Source organism: Zootermopsis nevadensis, unplaced genomic scaffold (genome assembly GCF_977971745.1).
Source record: "Zootermopsis nevadensis isolate Lab colony 2312 unplaced genomic scaffold, Znev_1.0 Znev_ptg000031l, whole genome shotgun sequence".
In the NCBI taxonomy this organism is placed as follows: Eukaryota; Metazoa; Arthropoda; class Insecta; order Blattodea; family Termopsidae; genus Zootermopsis; species Zootermopsis nevadensis.
The window spans coordinates 6,064,709-6,081,781 of NW_028259163.1; the positions used below are offsets into that span (position 1 = coordinate 6,064,709).

The 17,073-nt window shown below is 35.7% G+C and overlaps 2 protein-coding genes and 1 long non-coding RNA gene across 10 annotated transcripts in view; 1 reads left to right on the plus strand and 2 right to left on the minus strand.

Moving 5' to 3' along the window:
* Positions 1–1,067: 1,067 nt before the first annotated feature.
* Positions 1,068–8,143, minus strand: Hou (GID complex subunit 8 homolog protein Houki). Of its 6 annotated transcripts, XR_002546635.2 has the most exons (6): positions 7,740–7,875; positions 7,398–7,576; positions 6,027–6,223; positions 3,020–3,217; positions 2,299–2,540; positions 1,068–1,830 (listed from the first exon to the last, which is right to left on the minus strand). XR_002546635.2 is itself a non-coding variant. In XM_022084302.2 (5 exons), exons 2-5 carry the CDS (start codon positions 7,513–7,515, stop codon positions 2,364–2,366), a joined length of 690 nt encoding a protein of 229 aa, XP_021939994.1. In that variant the 5' UTR covers positions 7,516–7,576; positions 8,040–8,143; the 3' UTR covers positions 1,068–2,363. The 6 variants fall into 6 exon arrangements, 5 of the variants coding, with proteins under 5 accessions (XP_021939994.1, XP_021939993.1, XP_021939991.1 ...); XM_022084302.2 differs by lacking the exon at positions 7,740–7,875 and adding an exon at positions 8,040–8,143 and having other exon boundaries at positions 1,068–2,540; XM_022084301.2 differs by lacking the exon at positions 7,740–7,875 and adding an exon at positions 7,885–8,015 and having other exon boundaries at positions 1,068–2,540.
* The window catches only part of RhoGAP93B (MyTH4 and RhoGAP_KIAA1688 domain-containing protein RhoGAP93B), a 61,719-nt gene continuing 52,754 nt past the window's right edge, over positions 8,109–17,073 (plus strand). For all 3 annotated transcript variants that reach the window (XM_087359194.1, XM_087359195.1, XM_087359196.1), the window contains exons 1-2: positions 8,109–8,228; positions 11,068–11,169. In XM_087359194.1, coding sequence (XP_087215320.1) covers positions 8,215–8,228; positions 11,068–11,169 — 116 coding nt within the window. In that variant the 5' untranslated portion in view covers positions 8,109–8,214. The remainder of the gene's footprint in view (positions 8,229–11,067; positions 11,170–17,073) is intronic.
* LOC110839790 (uncharacterized) lies at positions 12,555–13,318 on the minus strand. The gene is made up of 2 exons (XR_002546636.2): positions 13,050–13,318; positions 12,555–12,790 (listed from the first exon to the last, which is right to left on the minus strand). It is a non-coding gene; the product is annotated as an uncharacterized LOC110839790 (long non-coding RNA).

Genomic DNA, 17,073 nt, shown 5'->3' on the forward strand with positions numbered 1-17,073 from the left:
AACAACCCAGAAGACGGCAATCTTCAGACACTCAGCCGTGAAAACCTCAAATCCTACATACATAGGGTTCAATGCCTTGTTTGTGTCCATGTCTCAGGCAGCATGATGGACTATCTAGATATCACATCATCATATTAGGTCTTCAGGACTAACTAGACTTATACTGCATAGTTGTTAGTGCTACATGTCAAACTTTGGACTGTCATTATTTAGTCTTTCATCAGACTAAATACATTTCTGTTCAGTGCATTTTGATGGTGCTGAGTACAGTAAGGTTATTCTGATTTAAACTAGTTAAATTAACAAGCAATATACTCTGGAACCCTATCACTGAAAGATTAATATTCATAAGAAACAAAATCCAGACACTGAGTAAGACAGTATAGAGTACATCTTTTCTTCTTCTTTTATCAGAACCGATGTTCAGTTTCAGTTATTAATGTACAAGTTTTCCTACACAAGTACAATCTTTCATTCATATAAAAGGAGTGAATTTGTGTTTTCAGAATTAAAACTTCATTTGTCAAAGCTACAATCTTCACATAATAAAAACCATGAAATATATTGCATTTACATTAAATATCACTTGGCAGTCTACAAATTAAATAAGCTGATATCTATATCATCCTACACGTATCGCAGATGCAGATTATATAAGTAAAAACATTCAAAACCTGAATAAAATGTTTGGGTGTCATATGTATTTTTGATACATTCCTCTCAAGGGAATTTACTACTAGTATCTTAAGGTTCATCATAAAAATGCTTACGGTAGTCATTTAAATATAATCTTCTGATATCGTGTCTTTCAGTGATATTTTAAAACACATTTTCTTTAATTTTCTGATCATCTGAGAAACATTACCGATGTGATGCTTACTACTGTATGAGATTTGGGGTTCTTATAGTGGTGAAGATGTTGATGGTGATTTTGATTGTAATACTGTGTGGACTTGTATGTAAGTACATTTTTGTGGAACATACTGTCTCCATCTTCAGTTAAGTGTAGATAATACTGTTCACCTTCAGTTTAGTATGCACAGGATTATGATTAATTAAACACAATCTGTCCAAAATGTTTTTATTTCCTTATTAGTCTGTATGCCAAGCCACTACTTTAATGAACAACTGCACTTGGAAATATATTTACTTCAGTACTTAAATAGTTCATATTCACACACTGTAACAAACTACTGTTACAAATACAGTTTATCAGAATTATGCCAAATTTTAACTAAAACTGTAACTGTCTAAATTTTATTTCATATTGCAAACAAAATTTTAATGTTATGTCATAGATCCACTTATATGTGAGAAAGTGTATTTTTGCTACAGATCCAAATCATTAGATTCAGAAGTTGTTAATACATCCCACTTCATCAGAATCTGTAACTGCAACATGAAACTGTCTTAAGAGCATAAATTTGGGGTGTCATGGAAACTGACGCACCAGAATCAAAATCAGTTATTCTGAAAGGGCTGCCAGAATTAATTTTAATGAAAATACATTTAACCTAAGGGGAATATTTTATGAATATAGACAGTGACAGATGGGACTTTATAAAGATCGAAACTTAAATTTACTCTAACATGTATCTACTTTTACTTTTCTTTAAAACTACTGTGAGTAGATCTTCAAACAAACTGTTGGCAACACACATGCTAACCATAATTTCCAGACAATATGTAAGAAAAATGAGAAGAATAAGGACCTGTTTATTGTGTACTGGTATACAAGGATTCTTTTTATGATTTTTAAATTTGTGAATATGTGCTGGTTTGGTGAAATTCTTGGGAGCCAGTGAAGACTACGTATGGTTAGTGGTTTACCTGGTATGAATAACAAATTAAATATTAAAACCGTTAATAACAAATAATTTTATAGCTATGACAATTATGTCAGCACATCATTAACTATGAGTCTCCAGCGAAGTTCTCTGCTAGAAAGAGCAACTTGGAAGCCAAAACAGTCACATAAGAAACACACAAATCTTGTAAGTCTGAAACTCAACACCTATTTTTTTATACAGCAGTTTGTCATACTCCTAACTTTGTGCCTAAATCTGTCAGTGTTAAATGTTTTTCTTTCCTTCCGTTACATAAGTGTGTGTGTGACTTCACAACCCCCCCCCAAATCTCTGAAGTGGAGTACTAAAGAGACTAACATATATTGAGAAATCAACATTAAAGATGATTATATGGTGTTTATACTTAGAGCTGTACTGCTTACATGAAATGTTCACTGAAATCAGCATTTTCATAGCAAAGATCAAACAAGTACTGCAGTTTCAAACTGACCATTTCTACTGTCCTTGGTAATAAGTAGAAGTATCCATAGGTTCCTCACTGGGAAGAACCTGTTGTCATTTAGGGCTGTCAATTACAGCATTAGCAAGTTTTGACATCTTTGGGTATTTAATCTTCTTCTTATCAAGCTCATCTTGGGCCCACAGAATTAGTTTCAGCAGATTTGACAACTTTGGTGTAGTTGATTCACGATTTTCCATCTTTAGAATTGCTGCATTTAGTTCACTAGCCACCTGTAAACACCATTTAAACTGGCGAATTCATACGCTTTCACACAAAATGTGGCCATTTGATTTTTTTTCCCCCAACATCAATAAGCACAGAATAAATACTGTAGTTCTTCATACTCAGTTAAAATATTTTAATGTGATAAATCATAAAATTGTGGGAATAATCCATAAATCATAATCACTGACTTCTCTACAATACCTTACTCATTGGTTTTAGTTTAATATAAACTGCATGTCTGTGTTCGTGAACAAACTACTTTTGCACTTAAAATTATTCATTGTCAGGACTTTTCCATCATCTTTGCTTTAAAAACCCACGACGTTTCAGAGACTGCTTCTGTCTCCATCTTCAGGTGAGAGGTACCTACTATGTTGGGTCCCTTAGAGACTACTTTTGTTTTGTTACATTCCTACAAGCCTACATAAGCTCAGAATACCATATTCTTGTATATAAATTCATTTCAATAAAAGTAAATATTAACCTTTTGTCGATGCGTAGGATGCAGCAGGTCCCTGAATGGACATTTTTTTGGTTCTTCAAACGCTAGCAAGGCCAAAGTTCGCTCCAGTTCATTCAGAACAGTTGGATCTGATTCACCAGCTTCAGACAATTGTTCTTGTGCAAAATGTAAGGCTTCCTCTATTTCCCCACTGCGAATTAACTCTATTAAATGTAACTGCTGTGAAAATAAAGAAGTAAGATTTAATATATTATGAACTCTAATCTGTATCATTTGAACAGGACAAATGCAAAAGGGGTTCAGGCACATTGAGTACATAGGTTTTATATATATATAAAAGCATCACATATGGTAGGAAATTGTCTGTTGGTTAAGTATTGTCCGCGAGGCACGAGAGTAGTAGTGGCCTTGTCAGCCGTTGCTTGTGTGGCAGGGGGAAAGTTCTGGTGATGTATTCCTTACCTAAGAACATTGTGCTATCAGTCAGTCAGTACATTAGCTCACGACGTACGGCCTGTATAAGCTGCGGGTGTTTTTCTGTCCACTAGTAGCACAGAATTCTACCCCACCTCCCTCAAAGATGTCAGGTCTACTCTCGTGCCTCGCGGACAGTAGTGTAGCCATGTCAAACACAGTGCAAGTGAGGTAATGTACACATACCTAGCCACCATACTGTATAAAGACTTACAAATTCTTTTCCTGCAGTCATAGGTCTGCTAGAATGATCACTGTTCCAAGAACCTTACAAATCTACTGTAGGACAGGAAGCTATTTTAAAGTTTGTGGTTTTAAAAAATTATTTTGATATTTAAGTCATGTTAATTTGATACATTAAAATGAATATACTTTTCCTACAATCTAGCATTGTGGACACAATTAAAATACTTAAGCTTAAGGTTTTTCATGAGCTGGGATAGCTCATAAATATACTGTCCATGGACTGAACATCCAGGGTTTGATATCTGCAGGGGTATAGGGACTGAGGATTTTTCTTCTAGCCTCTGCATCCAGACTGCTTCTACAGACCACCAAGCCAACGGGAACTGGGGTTTCTTGGAGTCCTGTCCTGGGGATGAAGCACAGCCAAGAAGTGACACTGATCACTCGCCACCATTTAGTTATCTAGTTCTGAGATAAATAATGAGTAGGAGCTATACCTCCTCTCTCCCAAAGTTCCTACATGTGGTGTGTAGTAAGACAGCTTTACTTTTACTTAAGTTTGTTCATTGCCCTCCCCCAATACAGATTTCTTTGAAGTGTTTTATAATTTCACTGAATGTGCATAAGATAGTATGACAATAAAATCTGCTAAGGAAGTAAAAATGTCTTCACAACACCTGTTGACTGTAAACAGTTTTCTTACACATGTTGTGATGCAGAAAAAATATCCTGTTACTACCAGAAAATGGCACTTTCAGTCCATTTTACATCAATGTTATGGTATCACCTTGTCCATGTCTGCTGCCCTCTTCCAATTAACTACTGAACCAACTGATTGCCATGAAACTTTGTATAAACATCATGCCACCAGATGTCATCCCATTTCTACATTTTTAATTTCCTAACACCGACATATTTGCCAGGCAAACTTCGTAAACAACACAAGTGCCACATTAACCTTTATCTTACTAGCGTTCCCGGTCTGGGACGTAAGTTGTGTACTCAGCCCTATGAACGTTCCCGGAGCGGAACTCAAAACTTGCAACATTGTAAGTAGACTTGGCTGTCTTTTGGCCTCTTTTAGGGGCTGCAAATATTGAATCACTTTCTCTAGGGTTTTTACAAGGCCAGCCTGAGAAGTCAACCTGGGAACTATAACCACAAACAGCAATAAACATTGTTATTGTCCAGTGGGTTTCGGCTTCATTTTCAGACCCCCTAATCAAAGCTACTCACATTCCTCGGCATGATCTGTGAAAAGAATGTGTATCCACTGAAGTAGGGGAAACAAATTTTTCTGTGTGGTCATTAGTTCACAATCATGGCTTCTACCATGTCAAATGAGCTTCCAAAGAAGAAAGTAAAGTTACTAAGGCCTATTTAGGCAATTAAGATAATAACTGCACTTTTAAAAAACTTATGTATTCTCTGTTCTATTCGAATAAATATGGCTTTTATTTCGCCAATTTATCATGTTTACTTTAGATAATATTAAAGTTTTCAGTAGAGCGTGCACAAAAGTTTAAAAACCTGCAAAAAAAACTCGTAGGGCTGCTACCACTTTGCCATTTAAATCCCCGTCCTTAAAAGGTTAATGTTTAGGCCTTCGATTTCTGTGTCGTAATAACTGAGAAAACAAACAGTCCCTGAGAATCAAATAGTTGCTTGCTGTTCAAGAAGTTCTGCCCTTTACAGAACCCATGGGTTTATTCTATATTCACTGAACTTATCCTAAGCCATTTAAATCCAGTATACATCATACATGTTCATGATCCATTTTAGTAGTATCTTCCCAAGTCTTCACTTCAAGTTTTACAGCTGCAGATATTAAGCTGCAGTATTGATATATATTCTTCCCTGCCGCCCACCCCCCCTCCAAATCTAAACAAAAATGTATTACCCTACAAACAAATATGTAGAAAATGACAAGTACACACAACATTTTAGTTATAAAACCTGAAGTGCCACACACATAATTAATATTTATACAACAGTACTTCATATAGAACTTTTTTTGATTACCTGCATGTAATGATGCAAAATTTTGACATTACCATGTATCTCACAGATTTAACATAGCCAAAATATATCATGTTTTAATTTTGCACATAAATGGACCTTTAAGTTGTATATTTAATAAGTCAAAGTTCTTGTTGGCCTCACGATGTACATTAAAGCATTCAAAGAAATGTAGGCATGTAAGTTCCTTCTAGAATTTGTTTTTTTATGGAACAGGAAGCTAATGGAATGGATATGATGGTCTACAACTTGTATGTAAAACTAAAACACCGGTGTTTAAACGCTTTAAATCAATGGACTTTACAGAAATAAGTGAACACTGAAGTTGAGTAGGTACCAACTACATTACCTGTAAATGAAAATACAAATAACGATCATTGTCCAGCAATTCAGGATGAAGTTGGTTGACTAATGCAGTAGCTTCTTGGATACGTCCACTCTGAATTGCATCCCTTATTCTGATTCTGTCATCTAAGGAATCTAGCTCCATGGATGGACTAATCCCAGATTCCTGTTGAAACTTTTCTGCAGCTTCTTTGAAACCCTCTATTACATAAGAGCAGCTGTTATACATTTATGCAAGGCTACATGTTTTGTACTCTACGGTATATACATTTAAGCATTTGGTAATCTATCCACAGCTTTCCATTTGTATATAAAGTGCTTTGTATGCAATTAATTTTGTAATATGTAGGATTTGAGGTTTTCATGGTGGTGAGTCTGCAGATTTCTGTCTTCTGGGATGTTGCGCCATGTGGTCTGGTAGATGTTTACCGAAATTTCAGAGGCATCACAAGGACCTTTGAAACGTCAGTAAATTTCTATCAGACTAAACAGTGCAATGCAGTGAGGTATGACCTATCATAGCTTTCCCTGCACCAAACACTTTTACCATTCTTTCCATTTTACAATTATCACCAATTTAAAGAATGTACAACTATTACAAATGATGATGTACCACTGAATATCTATCAGTTATTATCACAGTAAACGTTTAGAACAGGCAGGTGTTACTGATGTGAGATCATGATTATGCCAGATGTAAAAGTAATACAGCTAATAAGTCATATACCTGCTGATATGATCAACATATTTCAATAAAAATCTTCAGAAAATTCATTTAACACATTAAAAACATTACAATATGTCTGAAGGAAAAGTCAAAGGCCAGTAATGAGCTGTGTCATAGCTCAGGCTGTTAGTCACCATCTTCTGCCTGAAGAGGCTTGGATTTGATGGTTTGATCCCAGGGCAGTCCATGCAGGATGTGGTGGGAAATGTGCTAACATCATCCCACTGCTGCTCCCTAATTGTGGCCACAGTTCCATAATGACATAGTCCCTCCTCCCCCTTCACAAATAAGGCCAGAAATTATAATTCCTTCCAAAAAGTTCTGAATTCTGGAATTTTGCAAGTAATTAGGCATAAGAAGGAAAGGGCATAACTTTAAAATATGGAGACCAACACTTTTACGCACAATTTGTGTTTGAACTTGTAATCACAAACCTAACCAAAATTCAGTGGCAAGTCAGTGTACTTCGTTGTGTTACAACAGGTATATGAAGAAGGTAGCAACAATTAATAAAACTTGAATTATGAAATGGTTTCAGATTGGTCACTAACCTGTAAAGTCATACAATGGAATCCAAAAGAAATCACAAATTTATTAATAAAGAATTTATGTCATATCCTATCTAGGAACTTCCATAACGTTGCTTACCAGTAACTAAATAATTCATTATCAGCTTGTTCATGTCAGCTCGTTGGATATGCAAACCTTCAAGCCGATTCATCCAGTCATCCTTCGAAATATTTTCGTGTTTCTCGGTATAACTCATGTTGTTTAGCTGTTTAAGATTGCAGTTGTACTACTTCCTGACTTACTTTTCGTTTTTGCATCTGAAAAGTAAAAGATATTCAAGTAATGAATAGCAGTCATTACTTCCTGACTTGCTTTTCGATTTTACATCTGAAATGAAAGAGATGTAATGAATAGCAGTCAAAGACATGAATTCATATTTTTTATATAATTAACTTGAACATCTGGGCTCACTTTACTTACTAGGGTAAATGCCAGACGCCAACAATTTATGAAGAAAAGTTGTATCACTAAATTTCAACACACTTACTCTTGTTTATTTCCATGTGACAGCCAATTGATATTTGATTCAGAAATTTATCTGTCATGATTACCAAATTTTACCTACCTTTTACCACATCAAGAAAATTATTCAATTCTTGAAGCCGTTCAAATAAAATCAAGTAGTGTATTTTAAATATTCCATACGGCATTTTATAGTTTATATACGCATATAACTGCAGTCAATAATATATATTTAAAATTTTAGTAAATAATAAATACCTCCACTTTAGGTAGGATATTCACACTGTCCCTGTAAAGAGTACACTTGAATACCGCAGCTTACATTCACAAAAATGGCTGCATGGAGATGTTGAACATATTACTAGAAGTTGGTAGAAAATTATGAGGTGATTATGAGCGATAATTAGTGCAGTGTTAGTTTTGGATTACCAACATGACAACGGAAAGGTATGTTAGACATTTTTATTAATTCAATATTTGTTATGATTTTAATCTTGGCACATGAAATCAAAATCAATACTCAAAATTAAGTGGGCCTAACCGAAGTTGCTTTCCTGTGAATTTTGTCAATGTTAGTATGTATTGATCAAGTTAATTCGAATATTTGAAGTAGCAGATATATTGCTAGAAGCAGTTGCTACTATATTCAGTTATGTCAGCCTTATTGTGTCCAGAAGTGGCATTTTCTATTTGTTTACATATTGCTATCAAGAGAGCAGTAATCTAGTACCGTATTTAGGGAAGGGAGGAAACTCTTCTCTACGTTTGGACCATTTTGGTATGCGCGCGTATATGAATAGGTTTTGAGTAAATTATAGTAATATTGATATTATCATGAACAGACTTTCATTACATTATCACAGATTTTTGGGTATGTCAAGAATGAATGTTACACAGATTCATACGGCATTACCTAGGAATTGAAGCCTTCTAGTAACTGGAAAATTTCGTTACTTCTCTGTGAATGCAAATTAACTACATTCCAAGATTGTTAAGGCATCTTTAAACTGTCAGATGTAAATATATTTACATAAATAATGGTTATGAAGGTATTCCAGTTTCACAGATAACATAAAAAAATTTGGTATAATTTTTAAATATATTTTTTGTCATACATAATGTGACAGGTTTTTTTAATAAACATCATAATACTGTGTTTCATTACTGTTTGGTTTTGCAGAACACTTTTGTCTATTACTCTGTTACATTTGTTACAATTAAAGTAAATGGGCAACCAAGCAGTGTTCTGTACATGCACCACGTGAAAGAAAAAGCATTGCTGGCAATCATGGCCATGAATGATATCAGAGAACCATATCATAAGGGCTGGACATGACACAGCACCATGCAACAGAAAAGAACATGGAAATGATTGAAAAACTGAAAGCTGCATTTTTTGTAGAAGGTTGTATACCTGTTAAGTACCATAGAAAAGGCAAACCAAGAGTAACCAAGTCTGGGAAGAATTTTATGCCATAGAGGCAGCAGTTAAGTATAAGTGGATGGAAGCAAAGTACATATTGAGACTTGTAGCAACACACATGGCAGTGCACAACTTTCACATTAAGGTTTGCATAGTGAGAAATTTATATACTCAGAAAAAATCAGAACATAGCATCTGTTGTTCGCTGATGTTTCAAGAAGTAATAAATTACAAACAACCTTCAAGCCTCCTGGTATTGTGAATGTACCAGATGTTACAGAAGTATTATTGTTTTCATTGAATGGACATTTTAGTGCCAGTGCAGCTATCTTCACTGTCTGTGTCTTTGTGATCTTCCTCTACCTCTTGATTATACATTCATTCTGGTTTCATGTTCTCTCCTAATCTTTGTGTACATTGGAATTTCTTTTTCCCCTCTGTCCTTATCTGTGGTCTTTAGGTATTCTCATTATTATCACTTCTCTTCTTTTCACATACATCTTGTATTAGTTTATTATCTACCACCATCTTAAATCTTAATAATTTTATTTTTTCAGTGCTTTTATTCAAGTGACATTTTAATGCAGCAAAGCATTGAATGTGATAAAGTCAGACCTATCTTGGATGTAATGAACCTTAAAGAGAACATGAAGTTTCATGGATTTAATACCTAGAATAACGATATTGAATAAGACTGTTGTAAATTTCTTATGTTGCTAAGCATGGCAATATTTTGTAGTAAAACCTAAAATAATGACTAGGGATTAAGGTAGGAATATCCTTGTGGATGCCATCTTTGGATTAGGTAGCAAGTTACTTTTACCTTATGTTATTGACCATCTGAAATGCAACCAGACAGAAAAACAAAAATGTTCACTATGTCACATTTTATGATGTTGGTCCATTAATAATTGATAGTCACATGTAACAGAATAAAAACAGTTAAGTAAACTGACATATTATTTTATGTAGTATTTCAGGTTTTTATGCCACTAGAATTGTTGATGGTGATCTGAGTTGTTGCATCATGTAGTCTTTGAATGTATACCAAAGTTTGAGAGGAAGATACCACCTCCATCATCTTCAGAGCTGACGTAATTTTCTGAGGATCTTAATAATATCATAGTACTAGTGTGTTATGCAGCCTTGATACACAATCACTGGCTACAATTTTATGTTCAACGTATCATGCTTCAAGGGCTTATCAACATATTTGCATAATTGGAGATACAACATAGTGGTATATATAAAGTGAAGCTTTTGTGGCGACTGAAGTTGATAAAAGATTCTTGGGTTACAAGCCATGTCAGGTGGCTGAACGGTCCATTCAGCCACCTGACATGGTTTGTAACCTGAGAATCTTTCATCAACAGTGGGATATGTTTTATGACAGAAGGGTGTAATGCTGGTGCCGCTGTATACAGAAATACCTTCTGGCATGATGCCCTCATTGCCATCGTCATGAAAGGTATAAGTTTCCTACAATCTTATTTGTAATGTTTACATGATATACTGGAATTTTAATATATATTTCAATAGCTCTGTGTTATTTGTTTTTACAAAGCAGTATTATTATTAGGTGGTAAGTAAGTGGACAGATGAAGGTTTTGATTTGAGTAGGTAATCATCTATCGTCTTCTGCAGAATGCAGTTGTAATTTTCCAGTTCGCATCCTGGTGTGTGGCGATTACAAATTTAAATATTATTTCCGTCTATAAAACTTTTCCATATTGCACCACATTCTGCAGAATGTACTAAAGAAGAAGGCTGCTTGAATTCTGCCATTAATTATAGACCTGTTTTATGGTTAATATTGTTGTTGGATTTGTATTGAGCTTGTGTTCATTATGTTTCTTATTTCAGGATGGAGTGGGTGGAAATTATAGAGCCACGCACTAAAGAGCATATGTATGCCAATCTGACAACCGGAGAGTGCGTCTGGGATCCCCCATCTGGCGTACCCGTGTGAGTTACTGTAGATTCTTTTAATTTTGAATGTCGCACGACGTGATGCTTCATTTTAGCATTAATTTCTTTGGCTCCATAGGTTATAGAATTTGCTGATGGAAGGTTTTGAATGATGAATTAGAAAGGATTTGAAGGAAATGGTCGTGATGTATTTTGAGGTACTTTTTTAGCATTTTCCTAGAGGGAATTAGGAATGTAATGAAAAACCTGTCAGAATATTTTGGGTTCCAGGACAAGAATTGAATCCTGGACCTCCTAAATTTGAATTTGAATTGTCAGCTACTGAATTAAGATATTTGGTGGTATTTTAGTCTTGTGTGAAGATAATCATCCTCTAGACATAATGATGGTGGCTGATAAAAATACATTATTAAGGTCTTTTTCTTTGGGTGGCTGTATTTTGTATGATTATTGTTACATGAAAAGTTAGTTTTTTCTTGTGAAAAAATACTCATCCTTAGCAACACTTATTAATTGTAGCATTTATTTTTTCCAACTATTTGTTCATTTGTGCGTTGCCGTGGTTTCATAGATGATCAACCATTTCAGGATCTTTCATGAGTAGGCACTGCTACCTAGCAATCAAGAAATCCTCTACCTTTTATGAAACCCAGATTTCTGTGTTCACAATATCCATTACTGAGCCAGATGAATTTGTTTCACACTCTCATATCTTAGTTCTTTAAGATAAATTTTAATATTACTCTCTCATCTGCCTCACATATTGCAGGTTTTATAACTAAAGTGTTATATCCTTTGTTAATTTTATAGGATGTACTGAAGAAAAGGTCTTTGAGACATTTTGTAACATGCTAGTTTTTTATGGGGTTTCTAACTGCAGGACCACTTCTTGTCAGCTGTCAATGACAACTTTTTAAATATATTTGCAACTGTTTTCCTTATCTGGTGACACAGTATGAGGATGTGTCATGCTGTGGTGACCGAGCTCCCACTTAACATAATAATTTTATATTTGATTGTAAAGAAAATAATTGTGTCACATAGAAGATTTTTAAAAATAAATTAGTTTTACTAAACCTTTTTAAACTGTGTTACTGTTGCAATACCGATTATGTATAATATCAGGTGGCAGATAATTCATATTGATAGTTATGTCTTTGAGATGTTTCATAAGCAAAATTCAGCAGCCATTTCTCACCCAAGTCTCTCCTGATTCAGTACTAGATGGCTCTAGCAGACAAAATCAGGATTGAGTAGAAATTTTGTAGAGGCAGTGGTCTTGTCACTCAACTACTCATAAATGCACACTACAAAGACTAAGAAACCTCCCACATGGGAGGAGGCCAAGGCTCGACTCGGCCTGTTGTGCCGTAGTCAGTCAGTCAGTCAGTCAGTTACATCTTCATATTAAATAATGTGAGTATGTATATGTTATATATTCTCAACATTTTTTGTTTAGCATGTTCCACTGAATGACCTATTCAGGTGCTGTATACATAATAAGGAGCCCGTTGTCTCTTTGTATGCATGATTTATCTAAATGTGCATGCATATACACAGAGCAAGCACTATTTGCCAACAGTTGTCACACATGCTCATTGAAAAGTGTGCAAACTGTTACAAACAGCTGGTCATCTGTTGGTGTACAGTTAATGATCTGTGAAGAAATAGACATGTTGGTAAATTGTTCTTTCATCAGTGGAGCCCACCTGTACCCTTAATTGTCTTCATGGATGTGAATTTGCCATTTGTTATTGCAAATGAAACTGTGTATCAAAAACTTGACAGTGGAACCACAGTTCCAGAGAATGTGACTTAAATACGTCTCTGTAATGTAATGAAATGTAATGTAATTTAATGTAATGTAATAATTCTTATATAAGATAAGTACTTGTGATATTTTAAAACGTTTTTACCAGCACAAAATTATCTAGTCTACGACACACTTCTTCTACAACCAATTCACAGCTCAGCTCTTTCTGCAATAACGAAAGCGGATTGATGATGGCAGTAATGTAACACAGCAATGCCGAGTAAACAGATGACGTAATAATTAGTTTCTTAGGTAACATAACAATGCACGCAAGCTGACCATTGTTGTTGGTCCCTATTTACACATTGTTGATATGGATCTTACACGTTTTCCTTTCACTTTTTTGCCAAATGACCCTTCCATATAGACGTATTTACGTCAAAAATAAAAACTGTAGTGATGGTGGAAAAGAGCAATATTTAACCCTTTAAAGCATAAAGTTTATCTAAATAATGTTTATTAATTTATTTTCTACCTCCCGTATTAAGTGGGTCACTTGTCATCATGGCATGGTATGTCTTCAGGTTGTAGATGGAATAGGCCACCAGATGTGGAGCGTAACTGCAAATGTACTGAATAAGCAGTAGCGGACAACCAACAATGTGTTGTCCAGCTTGGAGTATGTGTGGGTGCCTAACAACTTTTTAATGTAAATCTCAGCATGTTGCAAAATGTTACTCAGGGCCTTAAACTTGATATAATAACGGTATTTTACTCTCAGATTAAGTTTATGAATGTTTATTAAATAAGGGTATATACCGGGTCCATACCGGTTGTGTAATTCAGTTCTAAAGGGTTTTGACGACGGTAGTTTACACTTAAAATTATTTGTCATGTCACGTCGTGAATTTTAAAAACAGACGATGGAAAAAGTCCTGACAACAAATAATTTTGAGTTTATTATGCAGCTCATCATACAAGAAGTTGGTACATGACATAAACTGTATATTTCATTAACACGTGCAACTTCTACTTGGAACTTGTTTTTAATGTATTGTATGTTTAACCAAATCAAAGGGAAAATAGTTAATGTAGTGTAATATGTGTACTATTGCTTTGCTTCTGTTAATAGATTTCTGTGCCTGAAAAGAAAGAGGTATGGAAAAACAAAGCATTTGGAAAATATGTATTATATAAAATGGAAGATACCTTTCCACACCCATTTTTTTAAAAGAGTTTCTGTCATACACAATTGTGGCATTTGCAGAATGTCCATTTATTAATTTTCTGAAGTCATATGGTGGTTGATGCAGATCTATCAGACAAGTCTGTCATACTGAAATCAAAGTTGACATTTTACTAAAGAAGTTTCAGTACCTTTATACCAACTTAAGGGGTTAAACACACAGTTTACCTCATGTTTAATGATGTGAAACAATAATAACCACCTTACAGTAATATGGCTGTCAGTTAGAGACACCAGTTTGAATCAGTTTGATATCCAGTTTGACTTTTTCCTTCAATAATGCTCCCAGGTTATTCAAAAACCATACTTAATAGTGCATTGTTAAGTAACTGGTCTATTCACAAACCTTCGGGTATGGAATAGTGTGTATGTTATGAGATGGGAAGCCTGTTAATTAATAGGGATGTGACAGGTCACATGGACCCAATATATTGCAGTATTGTAGCAAGCCTCCTTCCTCCCCCCCTCCTGCTGCAAATTGTTGGCCTGGTGAAACGTCACCATATCCCTCATCCCCTTAGTCTGTGAGCAGTTGCTCACCTGTGAACTGGCATGCTCATGACAGTTCTAGATTGTGCCATTAGGTGGTGTTGTTTCTACATTGTCTAAGACGGGTTCTCACCCTTTTTTGCTGGCGTGCCACTAATTCTAATTTAACACGTTAAATGTACCACTAACCAAATGTGTTCAGGGAAAACTTATTTATGTTAATATTATCTTTTGATTTTCTTACTTAGTTCATGTACCACTCAACATTGGCTCGCGTACCACCAGTGGTATGCATACCATAGGTTGAGAAAGGCTGGTCTAAGAGACTGAGTTAATGATTCGAAAATCAACTAGAACAACTGTAACTAAAAAGATGGCTTACCGAACCCGAAGGTTCATCACCGAATTAACCAAAGCCCTCCTCCGGACCCTGTCCTGGGCCAACAAAATCCATTCTCCTTCGACTCCTATCTCCCATAGATCTCGCCTGAGATTATCCTCCCATCTACATCTAGGTCTCACTAGCAGTCTCTTCCCCTCAGGTTTCCCAACCAGTACCCGGTGCACACCTCTTGTCCCATCCATGCGCGCTACATGCCCCGCCCATCTCAATCTTCTCGACTTAATCATCCTGACAATACTGGGGGAGGAGTACAGATTTTTAAGCTCATCATTATGCAGTTTTCTCCATGCACTAGAACAACTCTGAGTTGTTTAAAATGAGGTGTTCCGGCATAGGGCAAAGAGTAGTGTAGTGTTGGCAGTATGAGTGATTGCTGAATTGGTTCAAAGGTGTTAAAAGTGATGTATAAGTGGGAAGTCGTTAATGTTAAGAAGTGTTGAAGTGGATAGTACAACAAGGAAGTGCAAAGTGAGAAGCGTTGAAATAGCCAGCACAAGTACTGGATACAGGATTAGTGGAAGAGCAGTGTGTGAATAATAGTGGTGCAGCACAGCAGGCACATGGTGCTGAGTTCAATACCAGAAGAACAACGTTACCAGTGGTACTATTTGCTGGATTTTTGATGCAGGATAATTGCGTTTGTGATTGCAGCCATATTAGTGTCCAGTAACCCAACTTGAGTGAATCTTCTGTGTGAACAGTGATTACCTAACTGTATCAACATAAATTGACCATGCCATAGCTCAGGTGGTTCATTGTCAGCTTCTAAGCATGGTTGCCCAAGTTTGCACCCCGTAAATTATATGTGAGAGTTTTGTAGTGGACAAATTGACACAAAGACAAGTTTTTCTCTGTCAGATTTTGCTGCTGCTCGATATTTGTGTATCTTCTGGGGACTGGATGGTGGACCCATTCACAGCCACAGTTGTACAGGGACATAGTCTCTTACATTTGCAACAATAACAGTTTAAATAACTAACTTACTAACTCCATTGTAGCTGAACCCACAGGTCCAACACTGATAAAACCAAAGCCCACCACTGGTCAAAATTCTGAGCCATCTCCATCCATTTACAATTCTCACAGCCCACCTCCCTAAGATCCATCTTGATACTATCCTGCCATCTCCTTTGTCTGCCCAATGGTCATATTCCAGATTTCCCACCAAAATTCTGTATGCACCCTTTACCTCCATGTGTGCTACATGTCTAACCCATCAGCACCTCCCAGATTTCACCATCCTCACTATATGCTAGGTAACCTTTAAAATTTACACAGCTTCTCATTATGTAATATTCTAAATTCTCCACTTATTTCATTCTTCCTAGGTCCAAATATCTTCCTTAGCACGTTGTTTTCAAACACTTGTAATGTACATCCTTCCTTCAAGGTAAAAGGATGTATCATAACCATACAAGACAACAGGCAAAATTATTGCTTTATATATCGTGAACTTTATTGTTCTGGATAGCAAACAGAATAAAAGTTTTCGAATTGAATAAAAACAACCGTTCCCCAAATGTATTCTTTTCTCAGTTTTATCATGGACCTCATGTCTATTTGTTATTTTTGTTCCCAGATACTTAAATTTTGAAACATTTTCAAATGATGAGTTACTTATAATTATGTTGCTGATGTTGATCTCATATTATGCCCATGTATTTAGTTTTGTCTACATTTACTTCTAGGCTTACTTCCTTGTTAGCCTGTAGGAGAGTTTCTGCATTCTTGGTTATGGTACCCACACCATCCCCCAGCAAATTAACATCATCAGCATAGGCAAGTACCGGGTGCAGACCATTAAATTTGAGCCCTTCCTCATTCCCTCTGACCTTCCTGATGACATGTTCTAGAGCAGAATTAAAAAGCATTGAGGATAAAGCATCCCCCTGTTTTAAGTAATTGTGCACTGGGAATGGATCCAAGAGGTTACCTATATGAATACTAGATACCCCATCCATACACATCTTAATTAACCTAACAAGTTTCTTTGGTATTCCAAACTCAATCAAAATTCCATACAGTACCTCTCTTCTGAGTCATATGCCT

Bases quoted from the DNA above. Each gene is read 5' to 3' on its own strand.
- Hou (XM_022084302.2), bottom strand. From the start codon at position 7,515: ATGAGTTATACCGAGAAACACGAAAATATTTCGAAGGATGACTGGATG. The intron at 6,224-7,397 runs GTAAGCAACGTT...CTTATGTAATAG, and splicing joins AATGAATTATTTAGTTACTG to AGGGTTTCAAAGAAGCTGCA. The intron at 2,541-3,019 runs GTTAATATTTAC...TGGTGTTTACAG, and splicing joins ATCCTACGCATCGACAAAAG to GTGGCTAGTGAACTAAATGC.